Raw genomic sequence first — 13,841 nt, 5'->3', positions numbered from 1 at the left:
ACATGATTGTCTATGTGTGCCATTCACAGGGTGAATGAGCAAGACAAAATATTTTGTGCCTTCGAAACAGGGTATGTAGTGGGTTCCAGGTTCACCGGTTTGTGTCATGAACTGCAATGCTGCTGGGTTTTTCACGCTCAACAGTTTCCTGTGTGTATCAAGAATGGTCCATCACCCAAAGGACACCCAGCCAACTTGACACAACTGTGGTAAGCATTGGAGTCAACATGGGCCAGCATCCCTGTGGAATGCTTTCAAAATGCTTTTTTGGTGTGTATAGGGAGTATGGACAGTATATGAATAGAATAGGTGTGGACAGCAGTAGTTGTATAGGATGAGCCAGGACTAGAATACAGTATATCCATATAAAGTGGATAAAACAGTATGTAACCATGAATAAAGGGACCAGTGTTCAATGTCTCTATGTACATAGGGCAGCAGTCACTAAGGTTCAGCCTAGAGTACCGGAAGGTGGCCAGCTAGTAACACTGACTAAGGTTCAGGGCAAGTTACTGGGAGGAGGCCAGCTAGTAACACTGACTAAGGTTCAGGGCAAGTTACTGGGAGGAGGCCAGCTAGTAACACTGACTAAGGTTAAGGGCAAGTTACTGGGAGGAGGCCAGCTAGTAACACTGACTAAGGTTCAGGGCAAGTTACTGGGAGGAGGCCAGCTAGTAACACTGATTAAGGTTCAGGGCAAGTTACTGGGAGGAGGCCAGCTAGTAACACTGACTAAGGTTCAGGGCAAGTTACTGGGAGGAGGCCAGCTAGTGGTGACAGATAAACAGTCTGATGGCCTGGAGATAAAAGCTGTTTATCAGTCATGGCTCGGGTTGCTGAGGTCCTTGATGATCTTCTTGACCTTCCTGTGACACCGGGTGCTGTAGATGTCCTGGAAGGCAGGCAGTGTGCCCTGATGATGCGTTGGGCTGACCACACCACCCTCTGGAGAGCCCTCATCTCTTCTCCTGTCACATCTTTTTCTCTCTTTGATCTCTTAGGTATACATTCAAAACAGATCTTTATTGATAGTATGTGACGGCAGACAGATGTGTTTAGGCTTATGGCAGATTGGTCCATTCATTGATCTGTCTGTTAGTGAGAGACAGAGAGAAGCCAGCTAATCTCACTGTTCTCTATTGATCACACACTTAGAGACTACATACTTTGTCTAAACACTATTGATCTCCCTCTCGTATAGCATGAGGATCAAGAGAATAAATTAAGGATAAAAGACACTTGGTGGGAGAGGGATGTTGATTTTATTTGTCTTTAGTGTGGAGAGGGAAGCTGTGAGTGTTTCTCAGGAGCACCATGAGCGTAGGAAGTGAAATGACTGTAATATTGTAGACTTGGGTACCCTCTACTGGTCACAATGTTACATTGCATTACATCCGATGTAATTACAAAACAGCGTGGGATTGAGCTTGTGTAACTGGCTATCAGCTGTTGAGTAACTCATTCACGTTGCAGCATACTCGATCCTCTCTGTCCCACTATCACCACTAATTGAAAACTATCGAAAAATGCAAAAGAAATCAACAACCTTTAACATTGTCTTCTCATGGATGATTACGACCTAATCTGGATTTTTGGGGGGTATTTGGAATTTTAAGAGAGACTGTAGGGAATTCCTCTCAGTTTTATTGCTTTTCATCACCAGCAATAGACCATGCCTGTATCGGGTGGTGAGGACCCCATGTCCCAGGTTCGTCAGATGCTGAGAGAGTTGCTTGTGGGGAGAGAGAACGCCGAGGGCTTCTTCAGTCTGTGTGTGTCTGTACTGGGACACAACGATACACGGACACATTTCTTGCCGCTCATCCAGCTCCTAGCCACCGATCACAACAGGCTTCACACCACCCTCACCTCCATCTATTTGGAATACTTCTCCAAGGTACGACTGTTTGTGTGTGTGTGTATGTATGTATGTATGTATGTGTATGTATGTGTGTATATGTATGTGTGTATGTATATATGTGTATATATATATATATATATGTATATGTGTGTATATATATATGTATATATATGTGTGTGTGTGTATATATGTATATGTGTGTGTGTATATATATATATGTGTGTATATATGTGTATGTGTGTATGTATATATGTGTGTGTGTGTGTGTGTGTGTGTGTGTGTATATATATATATATATATATATATGTATATGTGTGTATATATATATGTATATATATGTGTGTGTGTGTGTATATATATATATGTGTGTATGTATATATGTGTGTGTGTGTGTGTGTATATATATATATATATATATACACACATATATATATAGTCCAGACATATTCTAAAAGTATTATAGATACTCTGTCTCAACACAATGACATTTGTTAGTTTGATAGTTGTGTGTGTTTTGTTAGTGTTGTAGGCCTAACCTACCCTACTGGAAAATCCAGTTTAGACCAGATTGGATTTTGAGCTGTTCACTGGCCTGAGCTGGTACAGCTGGATTTTCCAGCAGAGTTGTATTTGTCAAGAAGGTAATTACAATGTTAGAGGTTCACTATTTTGAACCTCTAACATTGTAAATCTGTATATATGACTAAAGCTGTTTATATGACCATAACCGTCTGTTACAGGATGAGGATGATGAGTTGGCAGTGGCTCTGGCTCTGTCCCTATTAGAGGTCAAAGGGCAACAGCAGACTAATACCAAGCCCCTCTTCCTAGACCCTAAACTCCAGGGTCAAACAGACACCCAGGCTACGGCAACCTACAGACCCCAGAATAGTTCCATTCAGAGTCAGTCAGTTTCTCCTAATGGTAGCTCCAGCCAGCCTCCGCCAGCCCCTCTGCCCACGGGTGCGAGCTACGCCCAGCTAGCAGCAGTAGGAGGAAGGAGACAGACTCAGGCTCAACACCAAGACTCCACATCACCCAGAAGATCATCTGGACATGGCAGCTCTCCTCAGACAGAGAGTCAGAGAGGCCCAACCCAGACCCAGAAACAGACAGACATAAAGTGGTCTAACGTCACTCAGGATGTGTGCGCCTCTATTGCCACTTTGACATCCAATCTCAACCAAACCAAAGATGACGTCACTGTGGTGGAGTGCAAAGTGGACCAATCTGAGAAGCCAAAGCGCTCAAAGAACCGACGTCAGCGGAGGAAGGGGTATGGCCAGCAGGTGGTAGGTGTGCCTCGATGCCCCTCGGCTCCACCCCCTGTGCTGCTGTGGTTCCGCAGGGACCTGCGTCTCCATGACAACCCAGCTGTGATTGGCTCGTTGGAGGCTGGAGGGCCGGTCATCCCCGTCTTTATCTGGTGCCCAGAGGAGGAGGAGGGTCCCGGGGTAACCGTGGCTATGGGAGGGGCCTGTAAGTATAAACATATACATATTATGTCATTATTTCTTTACCTCGGCTTCTGTGTCTCCTGATCTGTGTCTAATCATTCTGTCTCATACCAGGTAAATTCTGGCTGCACCAGGCCCTGTCCTGTCTTAGCTCTGCTCTGGAACACATCGGCAGCCATCTTGTTTTCCTTCGGCCAGATGAGGAGAGAGAGGGGATTGGTTCTTCGCTGCTTGCCCTGAGGAGTCTGGTGAGAGAGACGGGGGCTCAGACGGTGCTGGCTAGCGCCCTCTATGAGCCGTGGCTGAGAGAGCGGGACCAGGTAGTGGTGTCAGCGCTGCAGAAAGACAGGGTGGAGGTTAACATGGTCCACTCCTACTGTCTCAGAGACCCTTATACTGTTACTACTGAGGGGGTGGGACTCAGAGGTATGGTAATACTACTGTTACAACTACTACTACTGTTATTAACATTTAATATGACACAGCAGTAACTCTCTCACACACACTTTCCCTCCCTCAGGTATTGGTTCTGTATCCCACTTCATGAGTTGCTGTCAGATGAACCCTGGCCCAGGGTTAGGGGTTCCCCTGGACCCCCCCATATCGCTCCCCTCACCCTCTGTCTGGCCCAGAGGCTGCCCTCTGGAGGGGCTAGGACTGGCACGAATGCCCTGCAGGAAGGATGGAACCACGGTCAGTAACCCCTTGGACTGAAGCACATGGGAGTCTGGGTTATTGTTGGTTGTATGTTAATGTGAGTGTCTGTTCCAGATTGACTGGGCAGCTAACATCAGGAGTTCATGGGACTTTAGTGAGGAGGGGGCCCAGTCACGTCTAGAGGCCTTTCTAAATGATGGTGAGACACACACATTTCCCTTTCTCTACTTGTACTCAGAATTAAACCGCCCTACAGAATAGATATGTTATGTGTGTGTACGTATTCCAGGTGTGTACAGATATGAGAAGGAATTAGGGCGTGCGGATGCCCCGAACACCAGCTGTCTGTCTCCTTACCTGCACTTTGGCCAGCTGAGTGCTCGCTGGCTGCTGTGGGACACTAAAGGGGCGCGCTGCCGATCCCCCAAGTTCATACGAAAACTGGCCTGGAGGGACCTGGCCTACTGGCAGCTAACATTGTTCCCAGACCTGCCCTGGGAATCACTCAGACCACCATACAAGGCAAGGACAGGGTTAACACTAGCTCTAGCACTCTCTTCCTAGTTTGTATCCAATGAAAGCAGGACACTCACTCTCTTCTTGGTTTCTGTCCAATCAGGCCCTTCGGTGGAGCAATGAGAGGGGTCATCTGAAGGCGTGGCAGAAGGGCAGGACAGGTTATCCTCTAGTAGACGCTGCAATGAGACAGCTGTGGCTGACTGGATGGATGAACAACTATATGAGACACGTAGTGGCTTCTTTCCTCATAGCTTATCTCCATCTACCATGGCAGGAGGGATATCGCTGGTTCCAGGTGAGACTCACACGGTCGCACACACACACACATACACACCAGACTATAGAGCTTTGTCTGTTTAATGAAAATGTCTACTGCAGTGAGTCGGCAGCTCTGGATGTTCAGCTTACTCGGGACCAGGCCCCTAGTCCCTGGGAATCGAAAGATGAAGCGGCCCCCGAAAGGCAAGAGAGGCGGCATCCTGACAAAAATACATCGGCCAGCAAATAGATCTACATTGCCCTCTGTTCTATTGGCGAACGTGCAGTCACTAGAGAACAAACTGGATGAGCTTCAATCGAGACTATTCTATCAACAGGAACTGAAAAACTGTAATATCCTATGTTTCTCAAAATCGTGGTTGAACGAGAACATGGATTATATACACTGAGTGTACAAAACATTAAGAACACCTGCTCTTTCCATGACATAGACTGACCAGGTGAAAGTTATGATCCCTTATTGATGTCACTTGTTAAATCCATATTTTTTAATGCTTAGTTCAAAACAACTCGGAGCTGGGAAATTGCTGACTCCCGACTTCAGTGCGTTCAGGGCAACTGGAAAATTGAGAAAAAACTAGCTCCAACTGGGAAAATTAGTTGTGACCGGTCATCCAACTCGGAATCCCATGTGGGGAACTGGCCTCTTCCTAGAGCTCTGACTTTCTGACCTGAAGATCACTGACATGATGATCTAGTTTTTTTTTCGAGTTCCCAGTTGTCTTGAAAGCACCATAATACTGCACAAATGATCGAAATGACCGGCTACTTTGACACTGACAAACTGAGAATCTGAGATGAATCAATGAAAACGACCTGGTCTTGAATCCATCAATAGCCTAGGCCTAGTTGTGTGGAGACACATTATTATTGGCTACAAGATCAGGAAATGATAGTCTTAAAAAAGCTTTCCAGTTTCGCAGACTCACAATGATGCACAGTTCACTCACTGGTGAAGGCCTATGCGCTCGTGCCTCTCTCCTTTTACTTCGGAAAACAATATTTGGAAGTTGATCAAATGTTTTGGTAGCCTAAAGCTGACATATTAGAGTATTCTCTTTTCAGCATTAGCCATTTGCTTTCCAACTTGTGTTTTCCCACGATTGTAGGCCAGTTCTGTCTGCATGTTTGTTGACTGACATATTTGCCACTGTTCCCCACTGTAGGCTATGCCTTGTATTGGGCTACATTCCACAGCTTGGCTATTTTGAAAATAAACCATTTATCATCTGTGGCAAAGTGTAGGCTTTCTCATAGTGTAGTAGGCTATTCTGAATTATTTCATTTCTTTCTGAACAGAGCAGTAACTCTACCTTTGGTAAATGTATTTAAATTTCTCGTGTGTGCCGCAGTTCCTCTCAAACCCTTTGCGCAGCTATAATTTTATAAGGGAAAAAAGTATGAAGTGCAATGCTGGAGAAATGAGAGTTGCAGGCTCATGTCTATCAGAGCAGAGGGAGAGAGATCATAGAAACTGGGGGCAGGAGAATTAACCAAGAGGCAACTCGAATGAACTTTGAACGCATTCACTATAATTTTAACATTGCAAAAAGTGAAAATTATTTTTCACACCATGAGTGGTACCGTGGATCCGGCTCAAATTAAGCACTGCTCAGAGTACAGCTCGCTGGTTGTTCTATGCTTTGTCAAGACCGGGTGGCAGACTTGGGTAAGACGAAAGGAGGAGGGGTGTCTTTTTGTTAACAGCTTATTTGCGATCTCTAATGTTAAGTCTTGAGTTGTTGCTCACCCTAGTTAGAATACCTAATAATATTGACCATGATATTTATTTTTCATAGCTGTATATTTACCACCATAAACTGATGCTGGTAATAAGACCGCACTCAACAAGCTGTATAGGGTCATAAGTAAACATCCGCACTGAGCTAAAGGCTAGAGCTGCCGCTTTCAAGGAGCGGTACACCAATCCGGATGCTTATAAGAAATCCTGCTATGACCTCCAACAAGCCATCAAACAGGCAAATCATCAATACAGGACTAAGACCGATGCGTACCAGGGCAGCTCTGATGCTTGACGGATGTGGCAGGGCTTGCAAACGATCATGGATTACAATGGGAAACCCAGCAGCGCGCTGCCCAGCGACGCTAGCCTACCAGATGATCTAAGTGGCGTTTATGCTCACTTCGAGGCAAGCAACACTGAACCATGTATGAGAGCACTAGCTGTTCCGGACGACTGTGTGATCTCTCGCTCTGTAGCTGATGTAAGTGGGACCTGATGCGTACTCTTCCCCCTTTAGGAGGCTTAAAAAATTTGGCACAGGCCCTCAGATCCTCAAAAAGGTCTCCAGCTACACAATTGAGAGCATCTTGACTAGCTGCATCACTGCTTGGTACGGCAACTGCAAGGCACCTGACCGCAAGGCACTACAGATGGCGGTAAGTACAGCCCAGTACATCACTCGGGCAAAGCTCCCTGCCATCCAGGACCTCTATACCAGGCGGTGTCAGAGAAAGGCCCAAAAAATGGTCAAAGACTCCAGCCACCCAAGTCATAGACTTTTTTTTCTCTGCAAGCGGTACCAGTGCACCAAGTCTGGAACCAATAGGACCCTGAACAGTTTATAACCCCAAGCCATAAGACTGCAAAATAGCTGATAAAATGGCTACCCGGACTACCTGCATTGACCCTTTTTTCACTAACTCTATGCACACACAGTGGACTCACTCACCAGTACTTACACTGACACCCCAACACACACACACTACAAATGCCCACACATGGATACTGATGCCACGCACTCACCACACACTGCTGCTGCTGCCTATTATCTATCCTGTTGCTTTGTCACTTCACCCCTACCTATATGTACATAGTGTCTCCTGCAATAACCTCATACCCGTGGACCTCGACTCGGTTCTAGTGCTAACTGCATATAGCCATGTTATTTTGACTTGTTATTGTTATTCAGTGTCGCTATTTCTATAATTTAGTTTTTACTTTGTCTTTAACTTTGCATTGTTGGAAAAGGACCTTTAAGCAAGCCTTTCATAGTTAGTCTACACCTGTTGTTTACAAAAGCATGTGACAAATAACATTTGATTTGATAATAATGTTGGACTGTGTGTGTGTAGGACACCCTTGTGGATGCTGACGTGGCCATAGATGCCATGATGTGGCAGAATGGAGGCATGTGTGGTCTGGACCACTGGAACTTTGTCATGCACCCTGTTGACGCAGCCATAACCTGTGACCCTTACGGAAGCTATGTCAGGAAGTGGTGCCCTGAGCTGGCGGTGCTGCATGATGACCACATACACAAACCCTGGAAGTGCCCAGCCTCCATGCTGCGCCGTGCCGGTGAGAGACAACAGCACCAGCCTTATCCTCCTAATCTTAACTTAAACTTCCAGAATTTACCCTAACATTATTGTAATAACTTTACCATAGCCTTACCCTTATCAAACTGTCGAGTTACGATAACCTTACCATAGCCAAACTATAGCTTTACCACTAACCCAACTCTCATGTATATACTTGTTGGTGTTTAACTCCCCTTATCCATCTACACTTTAGCTAAACCTCAGCACTCTCCCTCTAGGTGTAGTCCTAGGCCAGTCCTACCCAGAGCGTGTGGTGACAGATCTGGAGGAGAGGAGAAGCCAGTCTTTGCAGGACGTGGCATTGGTGAGGCGGCGTTTTGGGCAGTACGTGGACCCCTGCTCGGGGTGCGACCTGGTCCCCCTGCCCCCCCGCCTGGTCTCAGAGGCCATGGGTGTACGTCAACTCACTGCTTCTATCATATTATGTCTCATGAGTGGTCCTCAGTACTGTCTTTCCTGTTTGATTTCTTTCTTTGGCCACATGGCTTTTGTATGCCTTGATATTTAAAAAAAAAAAGTATATACAAATGTCACACTGTGAACTAAATTGAGTGAGTGACAGCTTCTCTCCCTTTCTCTGTCAGGGAGGTATGGTCAACACAGGTGGGCAGTTCCTCCTGCCTGTTATCACCCGTATGGAGTTCAAGCACCAATCAGACGATCCAGACGCTGCCTCTAACCCCTATAATGCCGTTCTGAAGGGCTACGTGAGCCGCAGGCGGAATGAGACCATCGCCTTCCTGAACCAGACAGACTTCACAGCCAGCGTGATAAACGAGGGAGCAGAGAGGAGGGAAAGACAGGAGCAAGACCAGAGGAGGATGGAGGGACTACCACGCCCCCTTGCAGTTGAACGAAGGGGAAAGAGGACCCCCGCTGCCAAGGACAGGTTCTCCACAGTGCCTGGGGGAGTGGCTACTTCTCACAGATGACCATAAGGGCAGGGGCTAAAGGTTCGATAGAGCCACTGTGGTGCCCAATGGCCTTTCCTCAATTGATTTGCTTAACTTCTGCGTCCTTCCTCACCTACTTTTGAAAATGGTCAAAGGTAAATCAAGGAGACGCGGGGAAGAGAGGGAACGTGGACAAAAATGTGCTTGTATCAATTGTCTCTCCTTCATTCATGTGTTGTCAGGCAAATTGTTTACAGTGGATCACAAAAAATAAATGTGTAAAGTGATCAAAATGAATTAAGTTAGTTGTGCAAGACATTCTCTTGATAAACAATATGCTACTTACCATTTTTAAACGTATACATGCTTTTCTGCAGAGCTGTTGACCGGGGTATGGGTAGCCAGGTGGAAAGCATGGCCAGCCGTAGAAAAATGCTTATTGAAATACTCAATTATCGTAGATTCGGTGGTGACAGTGTTTCTTAGCCTCAGTGCAGTGGGCAGCTGCTCTTATTCTCCATGGACTTTAGTGTCCCAGAACTTTTTGGAGTTTGTGCTACAGGATGCACATTTCTGTTTGAAAAAGCTAGCCTTAGCTTTCCTAACTGATGGTGAAAATTTTGGTTCCTGACTTCCCTGAAAAGTTGCATTTCGCGGGTGCTATTCGATGCTAATGCAGTATGCCACAGGATGTTTTTGTGCTGGCCAAGGTCACTCAGGTCTGGAGTGAACCAAGGGCTATATCTATTTTCAGTTCTACTTTTAAAGAATCACCAGGCATCCTCTGACGGGATTATGTCAATATCCTTCCAGGATACCCGGGCCAGGTGGATTAGAAAGGCCTGGTCGCAGAAGTGTTTTACAGAGCGTTTGACAGTGATGGGTGGTCTTTTAACCGCGGACCCATTACGGACGCAGGCAATGAGGCAGTGATCGCTGAGATCCTGGTTGAAGACAGCAGAGGTGGGTTGGTCAGGATAATACCTATGAGGGTGCCCGTGTTTACAAATTTAGGGATGTACCTGGTAGGTTCCTTGATAATTTGTGTGAGATTGAGGGCATCTATCTTAGATTGTAAGACAGCCAAGTTATTAATCATATCCTAGTTTAGGTCACCTAACAGTACGAACTCTGAAGATAGATGGGGGACAATCACTTCACATATGGTGTCCAGGGCACAGCTGGGGGCTGAGGGGGGTCTGTAACAAGCAGCGACAGTGAGAGACTCATTTCTGGAAAGGTAGATTTTTAAAAGTAGAAGCTCAAACTGCTTGGGCACAGACCTGGATAGCATGATAGAACTCTGCAGTCTCGCTCTGCAGTAGATTGCAACTCCACCCCCTTTGGCAGAAAATGTTGTAGTTGGGGGTGGAAATTTCAGAATTTTTGGTGGCCTTCCTGAGCCAGGATTCAGACACGGCTAGGACATCAGGGTTGGTAGAGTTTGCGTAAGCCGTTTTATTCACTAACTTTTGGAGGATGAAAGGTGACTATAGAGGAGAGGAGGACACTTCCATTCACCTACTAACAAATTGACATCTTATCAGTTTAGTGGCCTTTTCACGTTTGGGAAAAAGTCAGTTGGAAGACTGTCCTTCACGCCTCGATAGCCGCCTGATGGTGAGGAAGCACAAGTGTATCCTACCTCAAGAGTTTTGATATCTGCCAGTCCCCCTTTGAATCGGATATTGTATTGTCAGAGGAGGAAAGCATGCACACTACCTTGGTAGTTACAAAACTGTTTCAAAATGGGTGCATGTTCCAGGTCATGCAATCATGCTGCAACATGTCAGGAACCACATTATGGGTTATGCTTTAACAGGAACAAACTGCTGTTTACACTAATTTATTTAAATGAGTCATTTACCAAAGCTATTTATAATAACATTCTGTAATGGAGGCTGAAGGGAAGTAAAGTTGAAAAGATACAATACGAATACATTCAAAGTAAACACACGTGTACGTTTTATTTTTAAGTCTCTCTCGATAGTGCCAGTACATGCAGAGGCGCAACATACAGTAGAAACCAGCCTGCACTAGATCCAAAGTGCTTTATTGTTAGTCCCTTCCCTCTACTCCCCTAGCACACGGACTGATCCAGCTGTAATACAGCTGTATTTGATAGTGAAATTGAGGACTATTTTTCCGAGTAGTATTCACAATCTTAAGTTCCTCATACCCTGTTCTCGGGGCAGGCCTTGAGCGCCCGAGGAGAGATTGAGGATGAATCTTAAAAGCCTTTCCCTCAATTCCTCAAAACAGAGTGAAACCCTCTGATTTGTTGTATTAAGGAGGCAGAGAGCAGACAAGGAATCAAGGAAAAGACTTGAGATTCTTCCATAGGTTGCATCAGGACTAATCATCAGGAGTCGTACAGTATCACTCATCCACATACTGTACATGTCACAGGTGTAAGACACTTGTCCTCAGCATCTCCATTAAGTCAGTCATTACCAGTACAACAAAGACTTAACATTCAGAGCACAATAACACTGGCAGGTCAATACAGATTAGCTCTGCAGTCTCTCTGGCATCTCTGTTGGTTCCCCGGTGTAGTGTCATGGCACAACTGGTGCACTTCCTCTACTAGTGATTGACAGGCAGGTGAGGGGGTGATAAGGGTTGGGGCTAGGCTGTGCTAGTCCTCTATGGATCGGATGTATCTCTCATAAGCCTTCTCATCCATCAGAGCATCTAGCTCCTTAGGGTTGGCAATGGTCATCTTCATCAGCCAACCTGTCCCAGCAGGGGTTACATGTCAGAGGTTAGCCTAGACATCGGCCCTGCTTGAATATTCTTTCTTTCCTTAAAATAGTCACTGATGTGTGTGTGCACGTGTAGACTAGAGTATGCATGCATGTCTGCAGGTGTAGAGTGTGTATGTATGCTCACCGTCTTTGTAGCAGGACTTGTTGACAAGGCCGGGGTTGTCTGCAAGGAGTGTGTTGACCTCTGTGACTTCCCCGGTTAGAGGAGAGTACAACTCACTAGCTGCCTTCACACTCTCCAATGCTCCAAACTCATCTAAAAAAATGACAGTGATGGGTCAGGTCATGAACAGGTCTTGGGGAAGGGTGACTAGTATAACCCTAGAAGACCAGCAGTTGCGTTACCCTCCTCACAAGTCTGTATGGTAGTAATTGCTCCTTACCAGTCTGCGCCAGCTGTGTGCCAACCTCTGGTAGTCCACAGTACACCACATCTCCTAGAGCCTCCTGCATGACAGATTTAGATAATGAGAAATGAACCAAATGTGTCACTTCATGATCCGTGTGCCACAACACACGCTAACATTGGATAGTTAAGACCACAGGTCCCAATGCGGCTCATACGAACCAGTGGGAGCATAGGCTCGTGAGAACAACTCACCTGAGCAAATTTGCTGATGCCAACCGTTCCTACCTCTCCCTCTACTCGTATCCATTCGTGTTTGTCTGTGAATTTAAGAGCTGCGGAATTCAGGAGAAAAGTAGAATTAGTTCGTAGACACAAACCGAAAAACAGTTATAGCTACACGCTTAACTAGCTACGTTACGGTCGTGCTATGCGTTCTTGCTATGAACCACCTGTGTTACGAGGTCCACAAGCCAAGTAACGTTACCTGATGAGAGTCGGGTGGTAGTGGACAAAGTCCGTAGTAAGTATGCCCTGGATACCAGCCCAGAGGGAGGTAGCTGTGCCAAACTATAGAGCAAGGCAGAGGTAAAGTTGGAAGACCAGCAACGTTGCATCACACATGTAGCCATTGTCGTCGCGTTTTGACGACTGCAGTGACTGTCGCCTTTTTTAGACGTCATCATCTCAGAAGCCACTAGGGGCGCGTTCAGCAGGCACAACGTTATGAAACGTCAGAGTTACAAATAGCCTTGTGGCATGTTTTATGTAAAACAAACATGCATTTTTGACATGTGGAATACAGATAGGCATACATCCAGAGAATAACATATTCATATATTTTTTCAAAATGGACAATGGGAATAGAAAATACAAAGTTGTTGATTCGAATAGAGAGGCTTCAGGCTACCAAATAAAATGTTATTGGTCACATACAAATATTGTAGCGTAATTAGGTGATTGTGGGGTAAGCCAAGCCAATTTTTACATTCAGCATCACTCCGTCAAGGGAAATATAGTATTCTTACTAACAAAGATATCAATATATATTTAACAATGTTGTGTATCCCTGAAAATAATCAAAATCCATGTAAACAACAGATTTGAAAACATAGCCTGTCCCAAAAAAAGTGGTCTCTTGGCACAACTTGCCCCGGGTATAGAGTAAGTTTAGCCCTTATCGTGACTGTCAGTTCCATTATACTAACTACCACAGTATGAGTCATAAAACCCATAAAACCTAGTGGTCAAACAGTAAAATGGTTCCAATTGTTTTTCCCATAGGGGATTTTGGATGAAGGCCTACCCTGGTGTGACTTTTTGATAATTGTGTAAATCTCTCTAGGACAAGGTGACTTTTATCAATATATTCGCTGGTATTTAACACCCCCCCCCCCCCCCCCCCAAATGAAAGACTAATTCGCTGCTAATGCGGCTATCACAAAGAGCTACAAATGCCATGATGATCTGGAGGAGACTGCCGAATCGAGGCAAAGGTAAGAATCTCTGTATTAACTAACTAAATGTAGTAGTGAATAAATTGGCTACATTTCTTTAAATGGACAATTGTGTAAACTTTCTTGTGCAAGTTTATATGGACACAATACCTGTTAACAAACGTGTCAGCTAGAAATTACTTGCAGGGATTTGTAGTTTTGGATGTCTACTTTGATGCTAATTAGCATTTTCAAATCTAAGAGTGAATAGAGCCAAATA

General features: G+C 45.3%; 2 protein-coding genes across 2 annotated transcripts; one reads left to right on the top strand and one right to left on the bottom strand.

Annotated features, from left to right (window-relative positions):
* The first annotated feature begins 1,429 nt into the window (after positions 1–1,429).
* Positions 1,430–9,308, top strand: si:ch1073-390k14.1 (uncharacterized). The gene is made up of 10 exons (XM_036976155.2): positions 1,430–1,897; positions 2,602–3,340; positions 3,433–3,744; positions 3,839–4,011; positions 4,090–4,174; positions 4,265–4,497; positions 4,595–4,789; positions 7,870–8,095; positions 8,337–8,512; positions 8,703–9,308. The coding sequence occupies exons 1-10, from the start codon at positions 1,673–1,675 to the stop codon at positions 9,048–9,050; spliced, it is 2,712 nt and encodes a 903-aa protein (XP_036832050.2). The 5' UTR covers positions 1,430–1,672; the 3' UTR covers positions 9,051–9,308.
* A 1,644-nt stretch (positions 9,309–10,952) lies between these two features.
* Positions 10,953–12,823, bottom strand: LOC110521627 (glycine cleavage system H protein, mitochondrial). The gene is made up of 5 exons (XM_021599314.3): positions 12,613–12,823; positions 12,381–12,460; positions 12,163–12,226; positions 11,904–12,035; positions 10,953–11,747 (listed from the first exon to the last, which is right to left on the bottom strand). The coding sequence occupies exons 1-5, from the start codon at positions 12,809–12,811 to the stop codon at positions 11,650–11,652; spliced, it is 573 nt and encodes a 190-aa protein (XP_021454989.2). The 5' UTR covers positions 12,812–12,823; the 3' UTR covers positions 10,953–11,649.
* Positions 12,824–13,841: the final 1,018 nt, after the last annotated feature.

The sequence above is a fragment of the Oncorhynchus mykiss genome, chromosome 1 (assembly GCF_057628025.1).
Source record: "Oncorhynchus mykiss isolate SJ-2025 chromosome 1, ASM5762802v1, whole genome shotgun sequence".
Taxonomy (NCBI): domain Eukaryota; kingdom Metazoa; phylum Chordata; class Actinopteri; order Salmoniformes; family Salmonidae; genus Oncorhynchus; species Oncorhynchus mykiss.
The sequence above is the reverse complement of the archived record's forward strand: the minus strand, read 5'-3'. Positions and strand labels throughout refer to the sequence as shown.